This window comes from Typopeltis vanoorti, chromosome 1, assembly GCF_054136105.1.
Source record: "Typopeltis vanoorti isolate ZY-2024b chromosome 1, IOZ_Tvanoo_1.0, whole genome shotgun sequence".
Classification (NCBI taxonomy): Eukaryota; Metazoa; Arthropoda; class Arachnida; order Uropygi; family Thelyphonidae; genus Typopeltis; species Typopeltis vanoorti.
Window position 1 is genome coordinate 78,612,883 of NC_143549.1, and position 22,641 is coordinate 78,635,523.

A 22,641-nucleotide genomic window follows, 5' to 3' on the forward strand; every position below is an offset into this window, starting at 1 on the left:
AAAATCTGGCTCTCATCCCTTTATTGATTGCATTAATTCTCAACTTCCATCAATACCCTCTCATCACCTTCCATAGAAGGAGCAATTCTGTCTACTGGTATCTTGTATGATCCTTTCAGAAGTTTGGAGGTGCTATCATACAGAAATCCTGAGAAATAATAGACTAATTTAGAAGAAGGTTGCTGATATAAAACTAGTCATGAAATACTAACATTAGACTGCCATAATATCAAGTACACTGCCTGAGGATATGTATCAGAAAATAGGGTGATGGGTGATAACTATGAAAAATATAGTATAGTTCGCCCACCGATTTGCGGTCTCTCGACACTTCTGCGCATGTCAGAAAAAGAAGAATCCATTCCGATAATAGGGTAATCAGTCTGTCTTCTGGGATGTAATAATAAACAAACTGAGTTAGTTTATTGTTACAGGTCGGAAAATTTAGTTTTTCTTTTACGAACATTGCTGTTTTTAAAGTGTAACTATTTTGCTTGTATAACAGTTGGAAAAAATGTACGTAGAGTGTTAATACATGCAAATACTGCGTTCTACATAAAACAGTGTCACTTAGCTCCATGATAAGTTTCCTTTTATTCTGGGACTTTTTAAAACAAAATCCGATTTCATGAAGTATTTTCCTTAAAGTTTATCTTTTCCCAGGAAAATTAATTTTTTTTTTAAGCACAGGAATCAATTTCGGAACAGTTGGCACTCTTTTCTTGACCACGTAAAATTCGTGAATAGCTCTTATAACGTCTACATCAAAATCATTCAAAGCTACGGTTTCTATGATTTTCTTTCTCTGGCGCTTTTTTTTTTTTTGGAGATTTAAATGTTGGCTTACCTTCACCTTTTGATTCCCTACGAATTCTTTTAACAGTCAACCCCGATACGCCCGCAATTGCACTTGCACGTTTTATGACTTGAGAAAGGGGAACAAGAAGATGGCCTTCTGATGATTCTTTTTCGCAGAATATCAGCACATTATTCAATATTCTTTTGCAAGAGCTAATGAAACGTGTAACAATAGAACTTGTTGACCATACTGGATCCATCATACAAATTAATAATAAAAAAATAATGCAAAAAGAGAACAACAAAAATCAAGCTAGTACTAGTACAGCAACAGACAAGAAAGCACGTGATTTCGCATGTTGGTGACCAATTCGTACATCTTTAATTTCTTTCTCCCCTTCAGCATGAATCGACTATTTTTGGCACCAAGCCAAGAAGGGATCTAGAAATGGTGGGCGAACTATAAATATACTTAACATTACACAACAAATATGTTCATCTTACCAGTGTTGTTAAGGATGGTGTATGACTAGGAGGCATATATGGAGTGGAGGGAATGGAAGGATTTATTCCCAATGAAGCTTCAGATGATTGCTGAGCAGTGGACACAGGTGGCAGGTGACTTCCTGTGGCTGTGAGCTCAGCAAGTTTCTGTTGCAAACTGCTAAGATCAGGAACGTGAGGACGTGGTGGAATTTGATGCTGTGTATTGGTACTACTGCTACCACCACTACTGAAAGACAAAATATTTGCATTAATATATTATTTTATTGTTCTGAAATGTGTTCATTGTAGAGTTTGATGATCGATGCAATCAAATACATTACCTTAATTTTCAAGTACAGAATTTTCAAAAGTTGTCTTAGAAAATTACCATCCATATAAAGAAGTTTATTACATATATAAAAAAATATTATAAACAATAAAATTAATCTTTTCACTGTTAAGTTTGAGTATTCTTGATCATGATTTTGCATTCCTAAAACAACTTTTAAATATGTTTGAAATTTGCAAACATGGTGACATCTATAATGAATACAATTCAGTTCAACTCAAGTACTTCACTGCCTACCTATATCTCAACCCAGGAATAAATTTTATAATGATGTATATAGCAGAAGAAATCTCCCTACCACTGCACCACATGGTTTACATCTTCCCAAGTATAACAAAAATAGGAGAAGTGTGTATGCCGACAAATAAAAAAATATAGCAGATAATCTTAAAATCACATAATGAATACGATCATCTTACCAAAGATATTAAGACTGATGTACGACTAGGAGGCATATATGAAGTCATGAAAATTGCATGAAACCATCAGGAATGAGTGACAAGCCAATCAGCCAGTAATGAAGCTCCCATTGTGTAATAAAATACAATAAGAATGTGGGAGAAGCTGACAGGTAAGCTATCATGAGTAATACTGCTGAATGTGGATACATATTATATTTCAACTCCTGCATAACAGTTCTAAAGTCTGAGATGCTGTACAAAGTAAGACCAGGTTAAAAACAGTACTTGCAGATTTTTGATCTGAGTGTTATAAGAAATATTTTTAAAACTTATATAAACCAAGAGCAACTATTAAATAGGGTGTGCATCACCTGGTGGCAGTCCTGAGACTGAAAGGAAGACCCCTAGTTTTTAAGTCTTTTTTTTTTCACACCAAAGAAGAAAAATCCGATTAGGTATTGCCATGTGTTCAAACACCTCATTTGAAGTGAAGAAAAGGAGAAAGAGTAGATATATGTCACAAATGGCATGTTGCCCTGTGTACATGTATGTAACCTTGTTTCAAAAACCATCATTTTTCCACCAAATTTTGAAAGGAATATTGAAGTGATGCAGAATATTAAGTATTGCATAAAAATGAGCAAGATTTTCAAAAAAACATTTATTTATAAGTATCAAAATTTTGGTTAATCTTCATAGGTAGACAAATAGCCCTAAAGTTTTGCATGTTATTTTTAATTTAACTTTAAATTATGAAAGAAAATTTGAAAATAAGTCAGCAAGGAGAATTTGGCTTGCTTCTATGTTATCAGCAGGTTTAACAAAAAGTTTTACAAAAAGGTTTAAAGTAATAAATAAATGTAAATACTCGAGAATTGTTTTGCAGTTAAATTGCTTGAACTCAAAAATAAATTCTCTTGTTTTTTGCCTTTACTCAAGCAAGGACAAAAGTCTGTACATTAAGTATCTTCGTGAGTGGGAACTTGGAGTCTGTTGACTTCACTTCAAATTGTCTGCATATCCCAAAAAGCACAGCATACTTCCTACTTCCTTTCGGATGTGAATGTTGCCAAGAATTATTGAAAGAGTTACTACTCAAACCAGTTTTAATCTTTACTGAGGTCTCATCAGTGGGATCTAGAAGGTTCATACTTGAGATAATAAGAGTTAAATCAAACGCAGTTATATTTTTCATATGTAAAGAGCAAAATAGTGTTATCACCACATTATTAAAATACTCTGTATGAGAGATATGCACAGTGGTATAAATGCCTGAGATACTAAGGCAACTTGATGTCAAGTCAACAGCTTCCATATATAGGTAGCCATCATGAAGATTTTTCACATACAGACTTCTCTGCTCATACTTGAGTGAAGATTATTGTTATTTGGATTTTAAGGCTGAAACAACTCATGCTATGTGGACAATGTATCATATCTGTAAATTGCATACCAACAAGTATGCCTGTTTTGCAGCATGAAAATCCTGTTTCTGAGAGGAAAATCCCTGTCACCTCCAAATGAGACCAGTTCACTCACCAGTTGAAAAGGCCTGCTAAAGGTTATTCACACCCTGGACAGGATTCAAATGCCACATCTTTTCACCCAAATTGCATCATAAAAACTGAATGGAACTATAGGAGGTTCCTTGGATGAAGAATTAAACAAGAATATAATTTTTTGTCAAGTATAGTTTACTTTTTGATCTTATAATTAGGATTAACAGAAAGAATCTATTCTATATATATATATATATATATATATATATATATATATATATATATATATATATATAAAGATAAGCTGAAATTTGAAACGTTTTTATGTCACTTTTTTTGTCTCTTCATTGTTTTGAAATGTCCAACAATGTGTTTGCCTTCATGAGACAAGCACATTGTTGTCTCATGTCATCAGAATTAAAGGAGAACTGGCTTACCAGCCCTCGGGAGGTTGGGAGCCAGAGGCGCGAGCTCTCCTAGTATAGTATAAAGAAATAATTAAATACAGGTTTAATAGTTCCAATGTTTTGTTTCAGTTACAGAGGCATCTTCTGACTTATGATAATTGTAATAACACATACGCATGTGCCACACGCACATACACAGACAGACAAAGTGGAAGAAGTTAGCCTAGGAGCCTAAAGTCCTGTGAGAAGTGCCCTCAATAGATGCTAGTGGCTAGCCTTGGTTGTTGTGCAGGAGCATTGTTTTTATGGAGTTTTGTGTGTGTGTGTGTGTTTATCACAATTTTTATATCACATCCCAGGAAATGTCTCTGTGACAGAGATAAAATACTGGAATGATTAAGCCTGTGTTTAATTATTTCTCTGTGCAGTATTCTTTATATTAAACCTAATTATGAGCTTAGCTCCTAAGCCTCAATAATCTCTTTAAGTTGTTGACACTTCTTCAGTAGCTTGACAGCACTGTGTGGGCCCTGGCTTTCTCAAGGAGCTTTTTGAGAAGTCTCTGTCAACATTGTCAATCAATCTAGTTTACTTTTTGATCTTATAATTAGGATTAACAGAAAGAATCTATTCTATATATACATATATATATATATAAAACGATAAGCTGAAATTTGAAACGTCTTTGTGTCACGTTTTTTGTCTCTTCATTGTTTTGAAATGTCCAACATGTGTTTGCCTTCATGGGACAAACACATTGTTGTCTCATGTCATCAGAATTGAAGGAGAACTGGCTTACCAGCCCAGAATTCGGGAGGTTGGGCACCGGAGGCGCCGGGGGGGGGGGGGGGGGGGGAAGCTCTCCTAATATAGTATAAAGAAATAATTAAATACAGGTTTAATAGTTCCAATGTTTTGTTTCAGTTACAGAGGCATCTTCTGACATATGATAATTGCAATAACACATACGCATGTGCATGCACATGCACATACACAGACAGACAGACAAAGTGGAAGAAGTTAGACTAGGAGCCTAAAGTCATGTGACAAGTGCCCTTAATGGGTGCTAGTGGCTAGCCTTGGTTGTTGAGCAGGAGCATTGTCTTTATGGAGTTTTTTTTGTGTGTGTTATTACAATTTTAATATTGCATCCCAGAAAATGTCTCTATGACAGAGATAAAATACTGGAATGATTAAGCCTGTGTTTAATTATTTCAATGTGCAGTATTCTTTATATTAAACCTAATTATGAGCTGAGCTCCTAAGCCTCAATATTCTCTTTAAGTTGTTGACACTTCTTCAGTAGCTTGAGCACTGTGTGGGCCCTGGCTTTCTCAAGGAGCTTTTTGAGAAGTCTCTGTCAACGTTGTCAATCCATCGTAGTTTGGGCCTTCCTCAAGGTCAGATTCCCATCGATTTATGTGAGAATATACGTATTTTTTTTTTTTTTTTGGAATTTTTGTGTGTTGAATTATGCAATGCAGCCTGCAGAACTTTTATACCTTCACATTCAGGCATTTCTGGTCAAATATCATCTATTTCAGTTGCCTTCCCACATTTCCAATTTTTCAATGGCTTTTTTTTTTCCTACTTCAAATATTGATATGTACTCCTGGTGACGAATCCATACGTTGCCTTAATCCTTTCTCCCCTTCAACATGAATTGATTCTTCTTGGCATTCTGCCAGCTACAGTTCTCTCAACTGTGGGCAGACTATTTGCTTGCATAAATCTTACCTGAACACTTAGTAGAAAAATTCCTTTGTAACTCTCAACATTCAACTTTATCCCCCCCCCCCCACTCTTTTTTTTTTTAAAATAGATGGGAACTACAAGAGCTCTACTCCAATCATCTGTAATCCAGCCTTCTGAATTATGCAATGCAGAACTTTTATACCTTCACATTTAAGCATTTCTGGTCAAATATCATCTATTCCAATTGCCTTTCCACATTTCCAGTTTTTTTTTTTTTCAGTTTAACATATAGTTGCATGTGATCAGAGTGGTATAGTTAGCTCACAGATTAGAGACCCTTCGACACTTCTGCGCATGTCCTAAAAAGGAGAATCCATTCAAATAATAGGGTAATCAATCCGTCTTCTGGGATGAGTTTGTTTATTATTACAGGTCGGAAAATTTAGCTTTTCTTTTACGAACATTGTAGTTTTTAAAGTGTAACTATTTTACTTGTATAATAGTTGGAAAAATGTACGTAGAGTTTTAAGAAAATTAAAAAAAGGTATTTCATAAAACAAAAATTTATCCAAGCGAATGGTTAAATTCGCTTGGGGATACCAAGCAAAAAGCTATTAAAAATGCTACAATTATGTGATCTAAACTAGCCTTTATACAGAGCAATGTGTAGTTTATATTTAAATTGTAAGTCAGCAATTATAGCCTGAGGTACAGAAAGATTGTCTGATGTAAAATCAGGTACAATAAGGAGTCCACACGATCTCAATGGTTATTTATCATCCATGTGGATCATATTCTGAAGGAAAGTAGCATTAAACTTGATAGCAAAATTGGTTGTCACCAACAAGCTTTATACATAAAATTTTCCAACTGTTATACGCACTCTGTCCAAAAAGAAACCAAACTTTTCGAAAATAGAAGAAACTAGTGGTGCCACCTGTTATATCTTTTTTCTTTGTCGAAAGCAGAAACCTTCATTAGTGTTGTATCGACTGTTTATGACATTTGTTTCATTAGAAGCCGAGTCATAGTGCCAAGAGTGACAGTGTGTTTTGACAAACTGTCGGAAAATGAGAGCTGCGATTGACTTTTGTGTTAAACTTGGTAAGTAAAAGTTTTACCGAAACGCATCAAATGCTTCAAAAAAGCATATGGTAATGATTGTTTATCCCGTACTCAAGTTTATGAGTGGTTTAAACGATTTCAAAGTGGTCGTGAGACGCTTAAGGACGGCGTAAAGCAGGGCCATCCAAAAACTGGAATGAGTGACGTTAACATCCAAAAAGTGTGTCATTTCATCAAAGAAAACCCGAAATCATCCGTGAGATTGACTGAAGATGAATTGGGGATTCCAAAATCAACTGTGCACAGCATTTTGACCAAGAGTTTGGGCCTTTGCAAATTGATTTTGCAATTTGTTCCCCATAAGTTGACCAATGACAAAAAAATGTATCAAATTGAACACTGCAAGGACCTCATTAAAACCACTCGTAAGGACTCAAACTTCCTTGAAACGATCGTTACTGTGATGAAATAGTTTTAATGAGTCATTACTGTAAGGACTCAAACTTCCTTGAAACGATCATTACTGGTGATGAAACATGGCGTTTTGAGTATGAGCCTGAAACAAAGCGCTAGAGTGCTTAGTGAAGACTACAAGAAAAGGGCATCCGGAAAAAAAAAAAAACTTGCTTGGAGAAGTGAAAAGTAAAGACAATGCTGATTTGTTTCTACGATTCCAAGGGCATTATCCACAAAGAATTCGTTCCATCTGACCAAACAGTCAATGGTGAGTTTTTGAAGCGATTGACAGTGAGAATTCATCGCGTAAGGCATAAATATTGTAATGCAGGCAGCTGGTCACTTTTGCATAATAATGCACCATTTCATTGTTCGAACATTGTGAGACAGGTTTTGAGCAAAAACCAAGTTTGTGTATTGGATTACTCACCATATTCACCTGAATTAGCACCCTGTGACTTCTTTCTCTTCCCCCGACTTCATTTGTTGATGAAAGGAAAGCGATATGACACCATTGAAAACGTCCAAGCGGCAGTAACCACGACCTCCACAGTATCCCAAAAACCAATATAAAAAACTCATTGAACAAATTAATTGACCATGTCAAATGCTGTATCAAAGCTGAGGGAGAGTATATTGATTGAAATATGCCATTTGAATAATTATAATTGGCCTGTGATTTATTTTCTATCAAAAATTCGGTTTCTTTTTGGACAGAGGGTGTACAAGAAAAATAGTTACCACCTTAAAAACTAGAATGTTCATAAAAGAAAAGCTAATTTTCCAATGTGTAATAATAATTACACAAAACACATTGTTTACTCTATTATCGGAATGCATTCACTTTCTGCAATGCCCAGAAGTGTCGAGGGTTTTCTCTCACCTGTGGATTGTACTTGAAAAGAGGTTGAGAAAAATTGGGGAAGAGAAACTTGAAAAGAAAACAAGGTAGGTTCAGGAAAATTGATTGTTAAGATCTGATTTTCACTTTGTTTCAAAACTTGTGAGAATATGACAAGGATCTGTACTTAAGTTTTGAAGATCTGAAAAAGGCAGATGACAAAGTGTCCAGAGAAAAGTTTTTCAAAACATTACAATTATGGGGTAAATGGAACATATAACAGAGCAATACATAGCCTATATTTAAGTTATAGTCAGCAGTTAGAATTGAAGGAAATACAGTAAAATGGTCTGATGTAAGATCAGGGGTAAGTTTTTTTTTCAAAGACAAGGATGAACATTATCTCCGCTCTTATTCATTATCTGTATAGATCACATTATGAGAGAAAGTGGCACTAAACTTGATATTAAAATATAAGATATCAAACAATTAGCAACATTGTTAGCATCCAGTAATGTGTTAGCAGAGCTAATCTCAGGCAGTATGGCAGTAAAGAAACTCAAACCATGGACATAGGCAGAAATATAAAAAACTTCAGCTATATTCTCAATGGAGAACCTACAAAACAAATAAAATATTTTGGCTATTTGGGTCAAGTTTTTAGTGAAGATGCAAATTAAATTTGGCATGTGATCCATGTTTCACAACCACACAGGATAGTTGGAAAGAAAACAGCCTTATTATCATAGGATTACTATTATTTACAATAATTTAATCAATGCTCTGGGACTGGGGTAACATTGCTGCCCAAGTAATCAGAGACTGATTTTCTCAAATGATCAAAAGTTCCTGCTAGTGCTTTTCAAATGGAACCAGGTTTCCTCAATGCCAGCATCTGCTGAGGGTTGATGCCATGATAAGGAAAATGGTTCACATGTTTCAGAGTTAATTTATCTGAGTGAGAGGCACTTGTGCTGAATCAGACTAGTGAAGTGCTTGTTTCTTTTTGATGCTTACGCTTAGGACAATTCATTCATAAGCTTCTTTGAAAATGAACAATGGCAAAGTCTAGTTTCAGAATGATGCATAATGCTATCCTTTATAGCATACAACAGTAAACTAACCCTACAACCATTCTTGTGGTATCTACATGATCCATATAAGTGTGCTATAATGAGAAATGACTATACATTAGCCTGGTATATTAGTATAACCTTTCACATCTTGGGTCATCCTGGTGGGACAAAACACTTTTGATGTGCTTGATCCCTGCAAGCCATTCATCCTCACTACAATAAGGATACAGACAGGACATCATCCATGGATTATCACTTAATATTCAAATGAAAATCTATCAGTTATTACACCAACCTTAACTCTTGTCCAACTACAGGTCGATTATCTGCAACTTGAGATGATGCATGACTTGAAGAATTTTCTGCAGTGGCACTTGAACTATCAATAACTTGTGATGGTACAGATGTAACCTGAGAAGTCTGTCCTCCAGAAGAAATAGCTTTGTTAAGAATAGAAGATCCAGTGTCAGCCTGTTAAATAGTAAAGAACAATATTTATTAGAAGATGCAACTTTAAAAGCAAGTGAACACTGAAAGTGTTTAATTTTTAGCCAATATGATGCAAAATTAGTAGATATAGGTTTTTCTTAAAAATTAAGTTCATAAGCAATAAGCTAATTTGTTCAAATCTATTATTATTCGTATTATCTGCATGTGTGTTTGCATATACCTTTTCAGTCCTTTTTCAGCAAACTAAGAAGCAATAGTTAATGGATTTAAAGTGATATTAATAATTTCTGAATTTACCTTATGTCCAGCATTTAACTTGTTCTTTTGTAAAACAGGCTCAGATGCCTTTTAGAAACAATTTAAATTTTTTCATCTCATCTTCCACTTCTAAGAGTGAATCTTTCAAAAATAAGTAACTTGGCTGGATATATAAACTTAGTTCATATTATGATAGGTGATTAATCCTGTCTACATAATCTGTCAGAGCATTTATTCTCTGGCCAGTTTGTGTTCTGTGAGATAAAAAGCCAAGTATCTGAAGAAAACTCTGCTGTTTTCATATGAGACAAGTTACCTTACCTTCCAATAAAAAGCAGGTATTAAGGTTCTTTACACCCTACATGTGATTCAAATCTATTGTTTTCCAAACATTGTTAGAAGGTGTCCTTCTAACAATGAAAAATTTATGATTCAATATTATGAAAGTATTGGTTATGCATTTATAATATATATATTTTAAATTTCTCTAAATTTAAAACAACAATATGTTACGTCCATGTTATAATGATCAGGGAGAAAAAAAAAAGCAGCTATAGTATTCAACACTAAACATGAAGATAACCTTTTAAGTAGAGAGAGAGATATGGTCAAAAATCAAAAAATAAAACAGGACAATTAAAAAACTGTGAGCATAAGCCCCAAAGAGTTCTATGAAAGAAGAAGCATGAGAATTTTAAGTTGTTAGAGAAAGCAGCTGACACAGAAAAAAGTTGGTTCTTACTGAAGATCTAAACTGTAATGTAGGGAATGAATACCAGAGATATAAAAATGTGTTGAGAAAATTATGAGAAAAGAGTAAGACTAATAATAATGATATCTGATAGATTTATGTTCAGGACACAGACTAGTCATCACTAATACCATGTTAAAAACATAAAAAGGTGCAAATAAGAAATGCCTTATTGACCATATTATTGTTGATAATAAAACTCTTCATGCTGATTCAGGATATAGGAGTATACAAATGATTTGAAACAGAGGTGATCAATTTAGTTTTGAGTAAGATAAAAAATAAATATCATAATGAAAAGGAAAATAAAATTCCACCACTGCAAGATCACTGAAATATACTGTACTTTTAAATTCATTCACTATTTCCCTTTTAAGTAATGTATTCCACAACCACAATAACAAAAATTATATATGAAAACATACGACTTGCTCCTTATGAATGGAAAATTTAACATACTGCTACAGCCTATCCCAGAAAGTACTAAATATTCTTTATTTTTTTTTTTTTCAGACATTAAACTGCAAAATTGCATGACCATTAAGAAGTTTTATAATTTCAGGCAGCAGTTTTACAGAAAATCTGAAAAAGAGAAAGTAATTATGTGTGTGTGTGTGGTCTGATAAATACAGAGAACAAAAATGATATCAAAGTAACTGATATAACCACAAGAAAGAACATAAAACTCTTTAACTCCTATGTTTCATCAAATTGTAATTAATTTGTTCCATTTCTTTTAAGATATAGAAGGAAGTAATGTTTTGTCATGGCAATCTCTAAACCTAGGTAAAAGATAAATAGAATTAGATGTGGTATTAAAATGAATGCCGTCCAAGTTTTTAGTAAATAAATGTGGCCATAATTAGTGGAGTGCCTCATAGCTTGTGCTGTGGAGAAGTTGCCACTATTTTTAGAATCAGCATGATCTCCTGATGAGACAACATAACAAATGAAGTTTTTATGTTCGTCAATGCAGATGTTAATTAACAGATCAGATGACTGTACGAAATAGGCAAAATTGCAGGCACAAGGACTTTTTATTCCAAGTTGTGCAAGTAAATGAAGCTTGTCACTCCTTAAGAGAAAGTTGATAGTTTCTTTTCATCTTTTCAGATATACACCAGATATAAGGGGTGGGGCAAAAGACATGGTATTTTGTTTATTCTATAGGATTGTGACCATTGACTAAAAAAAAGCTGTAGCAAAATAATTCAGTAGCAAGAACTGTGTTGTAGGAACAAATAACTATTGCTCTGCGTGGTTTTTTAAGAATGCTACACTGTCGGGAGAGAGAGAGATAATGATGATTGATTGGTAGGTTGATTTATGGTTTATTGACATAAGGACAGCAAAGATCATACTGTGCCATATCAAAGGTTGCAATAGTATACAATGTATTAATAAACAGTTATAAAGAGATAAATTAGTAAATAATATGTAAGGACAAAAAATTAAGTTAAGCAATGCAATATCTACATATAAATATAATTTACAATCAATGTGTTTGCATAAAGTAATTCTTCTTAAAAAGTTAAAATCATCATGCAATTTGTCAGTCAGAGTCTGATAATCTACTAGACTGTATATGGCTCAGCCAGATAAGTAAAATTTTCATTCCTCTCTAGGATGAAGCACTGGCACTGTACCAGAATATGACAAATGGTGAGAAAACTTCTGCTACAAAGAAAATGCAACCAGTCCAAGAGACTTTTTTTTTTTTTTAGAATCAGCATTGATGGCTAAATTAATTTACTATAGATGTGAAAGAGTCATTATTATTCAAGTCTGAGTATAAAAAATAAAAACTGGCTGTTCAAGTCAAAGACAATCTGAAAGAATTTGATCAATATATGTTGCATGCAAAAGAAAGAATGAATGTGGAAAAATAACTCTCCTGAACATAGATGGCATGTGGGAGGCAGCAGAAGAAATTGTTCAGCTAATGTGCCCATTTTGAGTTATCACATGTATGCAACACACAGAACTCAATGCTACCTCTCTAATGAATGAAAATACAGGTGTATGAAAGCAAAAGGTATTACAGCTGTAGCTTCTATGCTTTTTTCTTTTCCTGGAAAAGAAAAATAGCATAGAAGTGTCTAGCAAATAAGTCAGCAGTTGCCCAAAAAGTATACACAGAAAAATGTAAGAAAGCTAAGCTATGTATAAAAGTAGTTAAACAAAAGTCATGGGAAAACTTCAGTAAGAATATAGAAGGTAAATATTAGGAAGGCAACAAAATGTTCTGGAAGCTACTGAAAAACTTAGAAGTGGAGGGGAAAGAGTGCTTTAAACAGAATCAAAGATGCTAAAACTCACATGAAAACTAAAGATAAGGATATTGTTGTGTCGGAAAAAGTGCTAACTCACTTTTAATGAGTTATCCCATTTCTGACTCAACATAAGGTAACGTTAAAAGCCATGGATGTGGACATGCTTATGCCTACCAGAAGAAAATGTGCATCTTGGTAAGCCAGAACTGTGGCTAAACATTCTTGTAGATATTAAGTAAATTTTGAGAACCCCATAATTGAAATAGATAATGTTTGTGAATTATTTAACAGAGAAAAGATTTGTATAAATGCTGAAAAATGTATATAAGATAATACGTGTATTGAGCCATGTCAAAAACAGTTCGGAGCTGCGGTGACCAATCGGCCACCGCTATGTGCGTGATGGAGCCACCAAGAGAGGGTGCTCACATGTGGTATATAGGTTTCGGCGTCTAATTCAATTGTTCTCTTTTTTCTGTTCCTTCCTGATTCCAAGTGCTGGATAGCTGTGAAGCTTGCCACCATACCCAGCAACATTTTCCGTTGCTGTAAGTGCCGTGTCGACCATAGTCCCAACTGAGGAATGCGGCCAGAGTTCCAGAAAAGGGCTGTTGGTTAGTCATGCCAACATATAAAACAGAGAAGAGGTGAATCTCTTTTGAAAAGAATAGAAGTATGTCCCAGACGCCATAAGAAATATACGGTGAGGAAACCTGAAGATCTAGTTAAGGAAGTCCTAATAACTACTAGAAAAGCAAGAACGGTAAGACGCAAGTTTTCGTATTAGATTAACTAATAACCAAAGAGGGGAATAAGAAACAGAACGTTAAGGAACTCCATATAGTCTACTTCTACTTTATATCTAAAGAACTGTAATCTTTTGGACATTCTGTCTACGTCTAAAGAACAAGTAACACCATAAGCTTAAGCTGAGCTGGGAACCAAGGCTTCTGACTGTTTATGTTAGAAGAAACATTGTTATTATTGTATTAAATATGAACTCAAATATTAACTGAATTTTGGGGGAGGAAAAAGCCAGATTATAAGAGAAAATATTGTCTAATGTGAATTTAGCAAGACGGAGTACGTCTAATATGCTTCACACTAGGATTGTAGAATGTATCTATGTATGTGTTATTCCCATGAATGAGAACTGAGCAACTCAGTAGAAATTAACCAGGCCTGAATATAGTTATACAAAGAAGAGTGTAAAATTGATACCATAAGATTTCAGAGTAATTAATTTTGGATATGTAAATTTAAGAGGGGGGGGGGGGGGAATTCAGGCTCCTTAGAATTGAAATTTCTGACTAAAGTGTATATATGTGTTTTGTCTAAATAAATGCATTTCTTTAATTCAAACCACATGAGTCTGTCATTGTTCTGAGAATTGAGTTACCACTTGTTAAAATTCGGCCCGTGCATAAGTAATAGGGGAATCCATTAGTAACTAAGAAAGGGGAACCACGACTGCAAACCTCTTGATCCCTGTATTGTTTTCAGTAGCTTAAAATTGTGTCTCAGACTTCAGTTGCCGGCTGGCGCAGTCGAATTAAAGAATATAAATTTCTCGGCAACGGAAGAGCTGAAAATAAATAAGATAAGTGATTAATATAAAATAATAAATAACAGGGAGAACAAGACATAACAATATCCTTAATGTCTAGAGTATTGCTGCATTGAAGGACTGTTAAATCAACCAAGCAGTGACAGAACAGAAGTAGAAAATTTTCAAGAGGAATGCAAACTAGAGTACATATCGATACTTGAAGTAGAAAAAGCTACCAAGAACTTGAAATCTGGAAAAGCAGCTTGAATAGATGAAATTTGCGAAATGCTCAAAGTTTTGCAGTGACTACAATGCATAATAGGGGAGGGGGTATTAAATGTTAAGTCATGTACTTTGGGTGTAATGAGATATTCAATGTCATATTATATTGGTGAGGTTAAAGAAAAAGATTCTGATTAGCCTAAGGATCTTGAAGTTTTAGCACACAGGAAGATCGAGTTCAGGAGCCACACAGTAAATACAACTCAGAGGTTAATTGCAAAAACATTTTTTTTTTTTCCTTGGTCTAGATATGACTTTACCCAGAACAATGTTTGGAGCTTTTCTTTTGGTTCCCAAGATAATGTATTTATAGTGGAGAGGGTGCAAAGGAGAATATTTAAAGATGATATCAGAACTGTGGAATGTAGATTGTGAGGATTGAGAATTTGTGGACTGCAATATTATCAAATATGAGAAAGAGTGGTGATAAAATAGAGACCTTCAAGCTTCTGAAATGGTCATATGCAATACCAGTATATGAAAATTTTCATTTTATGGAGGGCAGAGGGCATCCATGGAAGTTGAGAATGAAGGCAGTCAAGAAGTGAGAGGTAGACTTCTCTCTCATAGATCAGTGCATGATTTGAATGCATTGCCTGTAGAGGTGGTGAATGCGGGTAATGTGAATGAATTGAAATGGTCTGACAGCTGATGCGAGTGATATGTGGTCTTCCTTGATTAGTCCCTCACTCCATGGAGATCTGGTGACAATAAAAAATATTGAAGGTTATTGAAAATGCTTAGAAATGAAGGAAAGAGAAGTAAAAGGAATCAACAATGATAAAGGTGATATGAAAACTGAAACTAAAGGTATTCTGGATATCTAGAGTAAAGCATTGACAACAGTGGAAGAAAATATTCAAGAAGAATGCAATCACAAATACATATCAATACTTAAGGTAGAAGAAGCTATCAAATGCCTAAAATGTGGAAATACAACTGAAGAAGGTGATATACAAACAGAAATGCTCAAATTGGAGGTATTTGAGCAACACTGCATAATTCAGAAGGCCTAGTCAGAAGGTCAAATTCCAGAGCATTGAAGTAGAGATCTCATAGTTCTTAACTATGACTATAATTTAAACAATGTGAAAATTATGAATGTATTCCGGTAAGCATTCCAGGGAAGATATATGTAAGCATACCTGAGTTCAGAAAAACTGTGGAAGAACTTGTAAGAAAACTTGTACTCAGTGTAGCTAACCGGTAAAGCATTTGCTTTGCATGTGAAAGGTCCCAAATTCGGAACCTGGTACCTTGGCACAATTTGTTAATGCACGGTGCTTATAAGACAGTACTTGTGAGTTCCAGCCTCACCTGGGTAAGAATTTTCGGCACCTCCCTAGCACAATTGGAAAAGCAATGGTACTTTGCACCCATGGACTGAAAATGGCCTAAGTTCGATTCTCATCATTACAAGAGGAATCTTTATATGGATTTTTTCAATTGAAGGTCAGTTAGCCCATCTCATACGAAGCTAACAGGTTTTTTTCTCCCAGAAACTCAGGTTTTTCATCCTGCATACAGACAAATCGGCCATTAGTACACACACAATTTACAGGTAAAAATACTAGTGGTGGTGGTGAATGGTGATGATAGTATTAGCAGTTCTATGTAGTTGGAGGATAAAACGGTGGAGACAGAGTTGTAGAGTGTATTGCCCTCCCTTGAAGAGTCTGACTCCTTGGAGGCATCATGTAATAATAATAATAACAACAACCTGAGGAACAAGATGGGTTCAATTCAAACATAGGTTGTCAAGCTCAAGACTTTCAAATTATAATAAATAGTTGAGAAATCGTGAAATATAATATCAACCTTTTAAATTTTTTAGAGGAGCTAAAGGGTCAAAGCTGTATAACTGAGAGGAGACCTCCACATAGCCTTTAAAGGAATCCAGAAAATCAACCAGGGCTTCTGACCTAATGTCCAATCCTCACCTTTTCGTGGTACACCCTGTTGATATCTACCTGGATACTGAACGAACAAGGATGGGCTGGCAATTTGGAATTTAGCTGACCAAATTGTATTCTTATTGGCTTAAACCAAGATACAAAAGGATGGTACAATATGATAAAATTTCATGCCGGATGGGGCTTTGCCCGGTTAAAGAAGGCCCCAGTTGTTTTCGTCACGGAACCAGGGCGAATAGCGAAAAGTCAGCTACTGGAACAAATCTCAAAAATCTGAAAACACACCCCAACTCAACATCGCCAGGGTTAAAGATCGGTACTATCAACATAAGAAGCCTGAATGGCAAAGAAATGGAGCTAGCTGAGGAATTAGATAAGTACCAGATCGACATAATAGGTGTGACTCAAACAAAAAAGGCAAAAACTGGTGAGATCTTTCTGAGCAATAAATAAAAAATGTTATATTCAGGAAATGACAATCAAGGAAAAGAAGGAGTGGCAATACTATTCAACACAAAATACGAGGCTAATCTTCTTGAATGGCACGCAGTCTCAAGTAGAATGATTTGGGCTAATATCAGAATGGGAAATTGGACAATGAGACTTATTTGTGTCTATGGTCCAACAGAAGGTTCTACTAAGGTAGAGGTGGAGAAATTTTTTGATGCTTTAAACACTCTGAAAAAAGGAAAAGTTGGTCCTTGTTGAGGATCTAAATAGCAGAGTAGGAAATGATTGTCAGACATACAAAAATATTTTGGGAAAATTTGGAGAAAAGAGCAAAACTAATAATAATGGCAAATACCTGTTGGATTTCTGTTCAGGACATGGAATGGTTATTACTAACACATGTTCCAAGATAAAATTGTGCATAAATTCACATGGAGAGAAGAAGCAAGGAATAAGAAAAGTCTCATTGATTATGTTATTGTGGATAGTGATGTTTTCTCCCTGGTGCAGGACACCTGTGTACAGAGGATTTGAAATTGGAAGCAATCACTATTTAGTCTTGAGCAGGATAAAATTGAATTTCGTATTGAAAAGAATAACATGTAAGAAAGTTTTAAAGCAAATAAAAGTTGAACAGCTCTCAGATATGAACTGTAGACAAAAATACACAAAGGTTATTGAAGAAAAAATGAAAGATTTTGAGAACAGGAACCAAACCTTGGAGATTCAGTGGCAAGCCTTGAAGAAAACGCTGATTGATTCAGCCAAAGAGGCATCTAGTAGTGAGGTAGCCTGCAAGGATAGAAAAATCAGAACTCCCTGGTGGACACAGGAAGTTAAAGAGGCAGTGAAGGAAAAGAAGAAAGCATATCAAAAGTTCCTGGCTAATAAGTCAGCTTTTGCTCTTAGAGAATACAGAGACAAATGTAAGAAAGCAAAACACTGTGTAAAACTAGCTAAACAAAAGTCATGGGAGGACTTTGGCAAGAACATAGAAAATAAATATCAAGAAGGTGGTAAGATATTCTGGAGGTTGTAGAAGAAGCTTAGAAATGAAGGAAAGAGTGCTGTAAAAGGAGTTAGAGATGATAAAGGTGACATGAAAACGTGAGAAAAAGATATCCTTGAAGTATGAAGTAATTACTTTGAAAAATTGCTAAATGAAACAAGTAGTGATAGCACAGTGGTAAAAAAAACACTCATCAGGCATACAGTCAGGAATACATATCCATAATTGAAGTAGAAAAAGTGATCAAAGGCTTGAAATGTGGAAAGGCAGCAGGAGTAGATGATATTCGACCAGAAATGCTGAAGTATGGTGGTATAAAAGTCTTCCAGTGGCTGCACTGCATAAATTCAGAAAGCCTGGACAGAGGGAAGAATTCCCGATTGGAGTAGAGCCCTAATAATACCCATATATAAAAAGAGAAATAAAACTGCATGTGAGAATTACAGAGGTATTTCCCTACTGAGTGTTCCTGGCAAGATCTATGCAAGTATACTTGAGAAACGGTTGAGAATTGTGGAAGAAAAGCTTGGTGAAGAACAAGCTGGATTCAGGCCAAATAGAGGCTGTCAGGATCAGATCTTCACTTTACGACAAATAGTCGAGAAAGCATGGGAATGTAACAAAGATCTGTATTTAAGCTTTGTCGATCTTGAAAAGGCATATGACAAGGTGCCAAGAGAGAAGCTATTCAATACGCTACAGTTATATGGTGTCAATGGGGCATAATATCAAGTAATACTTAGTCTTTATTTGAGTTGTAAGTCAGCAGTTAGAATTGAAGGAAGTACAGGAAGATGGTTTAATGTTAAATCTGGTGTGAGACAAGGATGTACATTATCCCTTCTGTTATTCATTATCTCTATGGATCACATTATGAAGGAAAGTGGTATTAAATATGATATCAGAATTGGAGATGTTAATGTCAGCTCTTTGCTTTGTGCAGACGATGTTATACTTCTAAATAAATCCGCTACAAGTTTGCAAGATTCCCTGACTAAATTGAATAACTGTTGTAATAGATATGGTATGAAGGTCAGCATTAAAAAGACAAAGACAATGAAAATAGGCAGAAACATTGAAAATATCAAGTGCATTGTGAATGGAGAACCTATAGAACAAGTAAAACATTTCAGCTACTTAGGCATGATTTTTAGTGAAGATAGTAAATTAAATATGGAAATAGACAGCAGAATCAACAAAGCTGGTATGGTAAGAAGTCAATTGAATAAATTCATATGGAATAAGAGAGAATTTAGTCGGAACACTAAATTAGCTGTATACAAGATAGTGTCAAACCAGTTTTATCTTATGGATCCGAGAGCTGGGTCAGAAGTAAAACACTTGACCAAAGACTAGAGACTGCAGATATGAGAGTCCTGAGAAAGATTAGAGGTGTGAACAGATGGCATCAATGGCAATATCATATTAAAAACGAGGTTATTAGGAAAGAACTTGACATTGTTGGCATCCAGGAATGCGTTAGCAGAGCTAATCTCAGGTAGTATGGTCACTTAAACAGAATGGGTGAGGAAAGATTAGCAAAACAAATGTTGTCTTCTAGGTTGGCAGGAAAACCAACCAGAGGAAGACCAAGATATAGGTGGATTGATACAGTACAAAGTGCCTTAGACAATAGAAATATAAGATCTGATAATGTTGGAGTCTTGACAAGTAACAGACTGATTTGGAGGAAAATTGTAGATAGGAAGTTAGTAATGATGTAAATTTTTCAAGTAGTACTATCATATCCTGTACACTCCTTGAGGGTACATGTCAGGACTTTGATGATGATGAAGTTTTTTAGATCTGGAAATAGCATATGAAAACATGCCAAGAGAAAGTTAGTTTGGAATGGAATAGTTATATGGGGTAAATTGATTATAATAGAGAGTATAATATTCAGTATAATATTACTATTATTTATTATCTGAGACCTCCAGTGAGTCAAGGACTCATCGAGAGAGACTATAAATCATCGAAACCAGCTGTCATATTCCCTTAAATTCATTCACACTAGATGCACTCTCCACCCCTAAATGCAAAACTATTCCACTTCATTCACTGCTCTGTGAGAGAAAATCTAGCTCTTATCCTTTTCTTGACTGTAAATAAACTTAAACAGTCTTATCAAAGCCTTATAAAGAGGTAAAATGATTTCCTCATCCTTAGATCCTAAGGTTCGGTTCAACATCACAATTATCATCTGAGTTGTATTTGCAACTTTTGCAATGTGATCTTTTAACTTCAAATTCCTATCCACCAACATGCCAAGATCCCTTCCCTTGAATTTCTTTATCATGTTGGAGGCTTAATGGATTTTTTTACAACACTCAGAAAGGATTAAAACAGAATTTAATACTTCCTATATTTCGTCTCAATCACTGAGACATCTTCAGGGATTACAAAAAAACTAATGTAACATAAACACAAGTAACAAACAATACTAAGTCCAACCACGTGGGTGACACAAAGTCCTAACTAGCCCTCTACGGGCAGTGTAGGTGGTCTGGAATGTAGTGTGGGACCTCTGGTGATAAGTGTTTCCCAAATCTTAGGAAGCTTAATGCAAGTGTATTTATTATGATTTGGTTGATTTCTCAGAGCTGCTGCTGATTCTAAAAATAGTCTCTCTTTTTTGAATTTGCTGTGGTGGAGCATGGTGTTTTTTCCCATGAGATCCTATGGGTTGTATCCAAGACATGGTCAGCAAGGCCTGACTGACCATAGTCGTGGTTGCAGATCTGCCTGTCTGTCCAAAGTATGCCAGCTAACAGGAACAGGGTACTTTATATAAAGTCCAGGTACTGAGAGAGAAAGGAGCTGATCTTTTGTAGAACAGATAAGGGTAGCAAGTTTGCGATTGTTCCAGTGGAACTGCCCTTACAACTGAACTTGACCACATACACAACACTTTCCTCTCCAATGGCTACAGCAATCACAGTATCAAAAAAATAATCAGTTCCTCCCCCATTCCCTGGTGTTCTCGTCAGAAAAGTTTAGAAATGCCATCACCATACCCTACATCCGTGGCACATCCGAAAAAATAGCCAAGATTTTAAACAAGTACACCCTACACGCAGCATTTAAGCCCTACCGCAAACTAGCTACCGTTATCCGTTCTACAAAAGATCAGCTACCTCCTCTCCCAGTGCCTGGAGTTTATAAAGTACTCTGGTCCTGTAAGCTGGCATACTTTGGACAGACAGGCAGATCAGCAACCATCCACCTGGAGGAACACATCTGCAACCATGACTATGGTCAGTCAGGCCTTGCTGATGTGTCTTGGATACAACCCATAAGATCTCATGGAAAAAAATCACCATGCTCCACCACAGCAAATTCAAAAAAGAGTTTGAATTCTTAGAAGATTTCAAACTCTTTTTCTATTCTTAGAATCAGCAGCAGTTCTCAGAAATCAACCAAATCTTAATAAATATGGTTGCATTAAGCTTCTTAAGATTTGGGAAACACTTATCACCAGAGGTTCCACCCTACATTCCAGGCCACCTACAACTACCCTTAGACGGCTGTTCCACCTAGTTAGGACTTTAGTGTCACCCACGTGATTGGGCTTAGTATTGTTTGTTACTTGTGTTTATGTTACATTAGTTTTTTTGTAATCCCTGAAGATGTCTCAGTGACTGAGACGAAATATAGGAAGTATTAAATTCTGTTTAAATCTTTTCTGAGTGTTGTAAAAAATCCATTAAGCCTCCAACATGATGTCCTCACATCACTTAAGCATCTACACATGGATCCTTACCTCTTCAGTTTCTTGTAGCATAACCCCGCTAATATAATATGCCACTGGAAATCTAATCACGCCAAGTGCATAAATTTACATTTACTGCATTAACCAAGCTACCGGCCAAGACGTCAAGTTTATAATGGATGCAAAGTGCATATTAAAATTATAATATCATTGATATTACATTGAAATATATGATGGATACGAAGCGTATGATGATGTGTATTTGATCCATAATGGCCGGTGAGGCGGTTAAACTGAGAACCATTTACATTTGCCCAAATTTCCAGCCTATTCAAATCATTTGGTAAGTGGTGAATATCAGTAGCATCCCTGATTACCCTGCCTATCTTCGCATCATTGACAAACAATTGCACATCTGATGTTAGACCCTGCCTGGTGTCAACGGATAGACTGAACAACAATGGCCCAATGACTGAACCCTGAGGTACACCACTGGTCACCTTAAAATAGCAGGTTTCAGAGGGGATACACTATGGTAATATTGGATTTTGCTAAAGCATAAACTGGAGAATATGGGATTGGAATATAAACTCTTGACTTGTATAAGTGGATGGTTGACAGATATATCAAAAAGTGGTATACAATGGGTATGAACCTGCCATATTTAAGGTGACCACGACAATAGTTTTTGGTTCTGCCAGGGCATATGACAATTCCACAATAGAGGTTGTTTATACAAACTCAAAGGGATAAAGGTATGCAAAACCGGCCTGTGATGATGATCAGCCTGTATTTTTCCCCACTCTGCAGGGTGAAGGCATCTCCCATTACAGGAAAATTGGATCTACTTCTCCCATGGTGACCCAGTCCACCTTGGGAGCATGTATACATATTTGTATGAATAAATGTAGGAAGGTGAAA

The 22,641-nt window shown here is 35.5% G+C and overlaps 1 protein-coding gene across 1 annotated transcript in view; it reads right to left on the bottom strand.

Moving 5' to 3' along the window:
• The window catches only part of LOC150110121 (uncharacterized), a 443,476-nt gene that overhangs the window by 151,112 nt on the left and 269,723 nt on the right, over positions 1-22,641 (bottom strand). Inside the window, 2 exon segments of the mRNA XM_090397974.1 lie at positions 1,303-1,531; positions 9,369-9,544. Of these exon segments, the coding sequence (XP_090254100.1) occupies positions 1,303-1,531; positions 9,369-9,544 (405 nt within the window).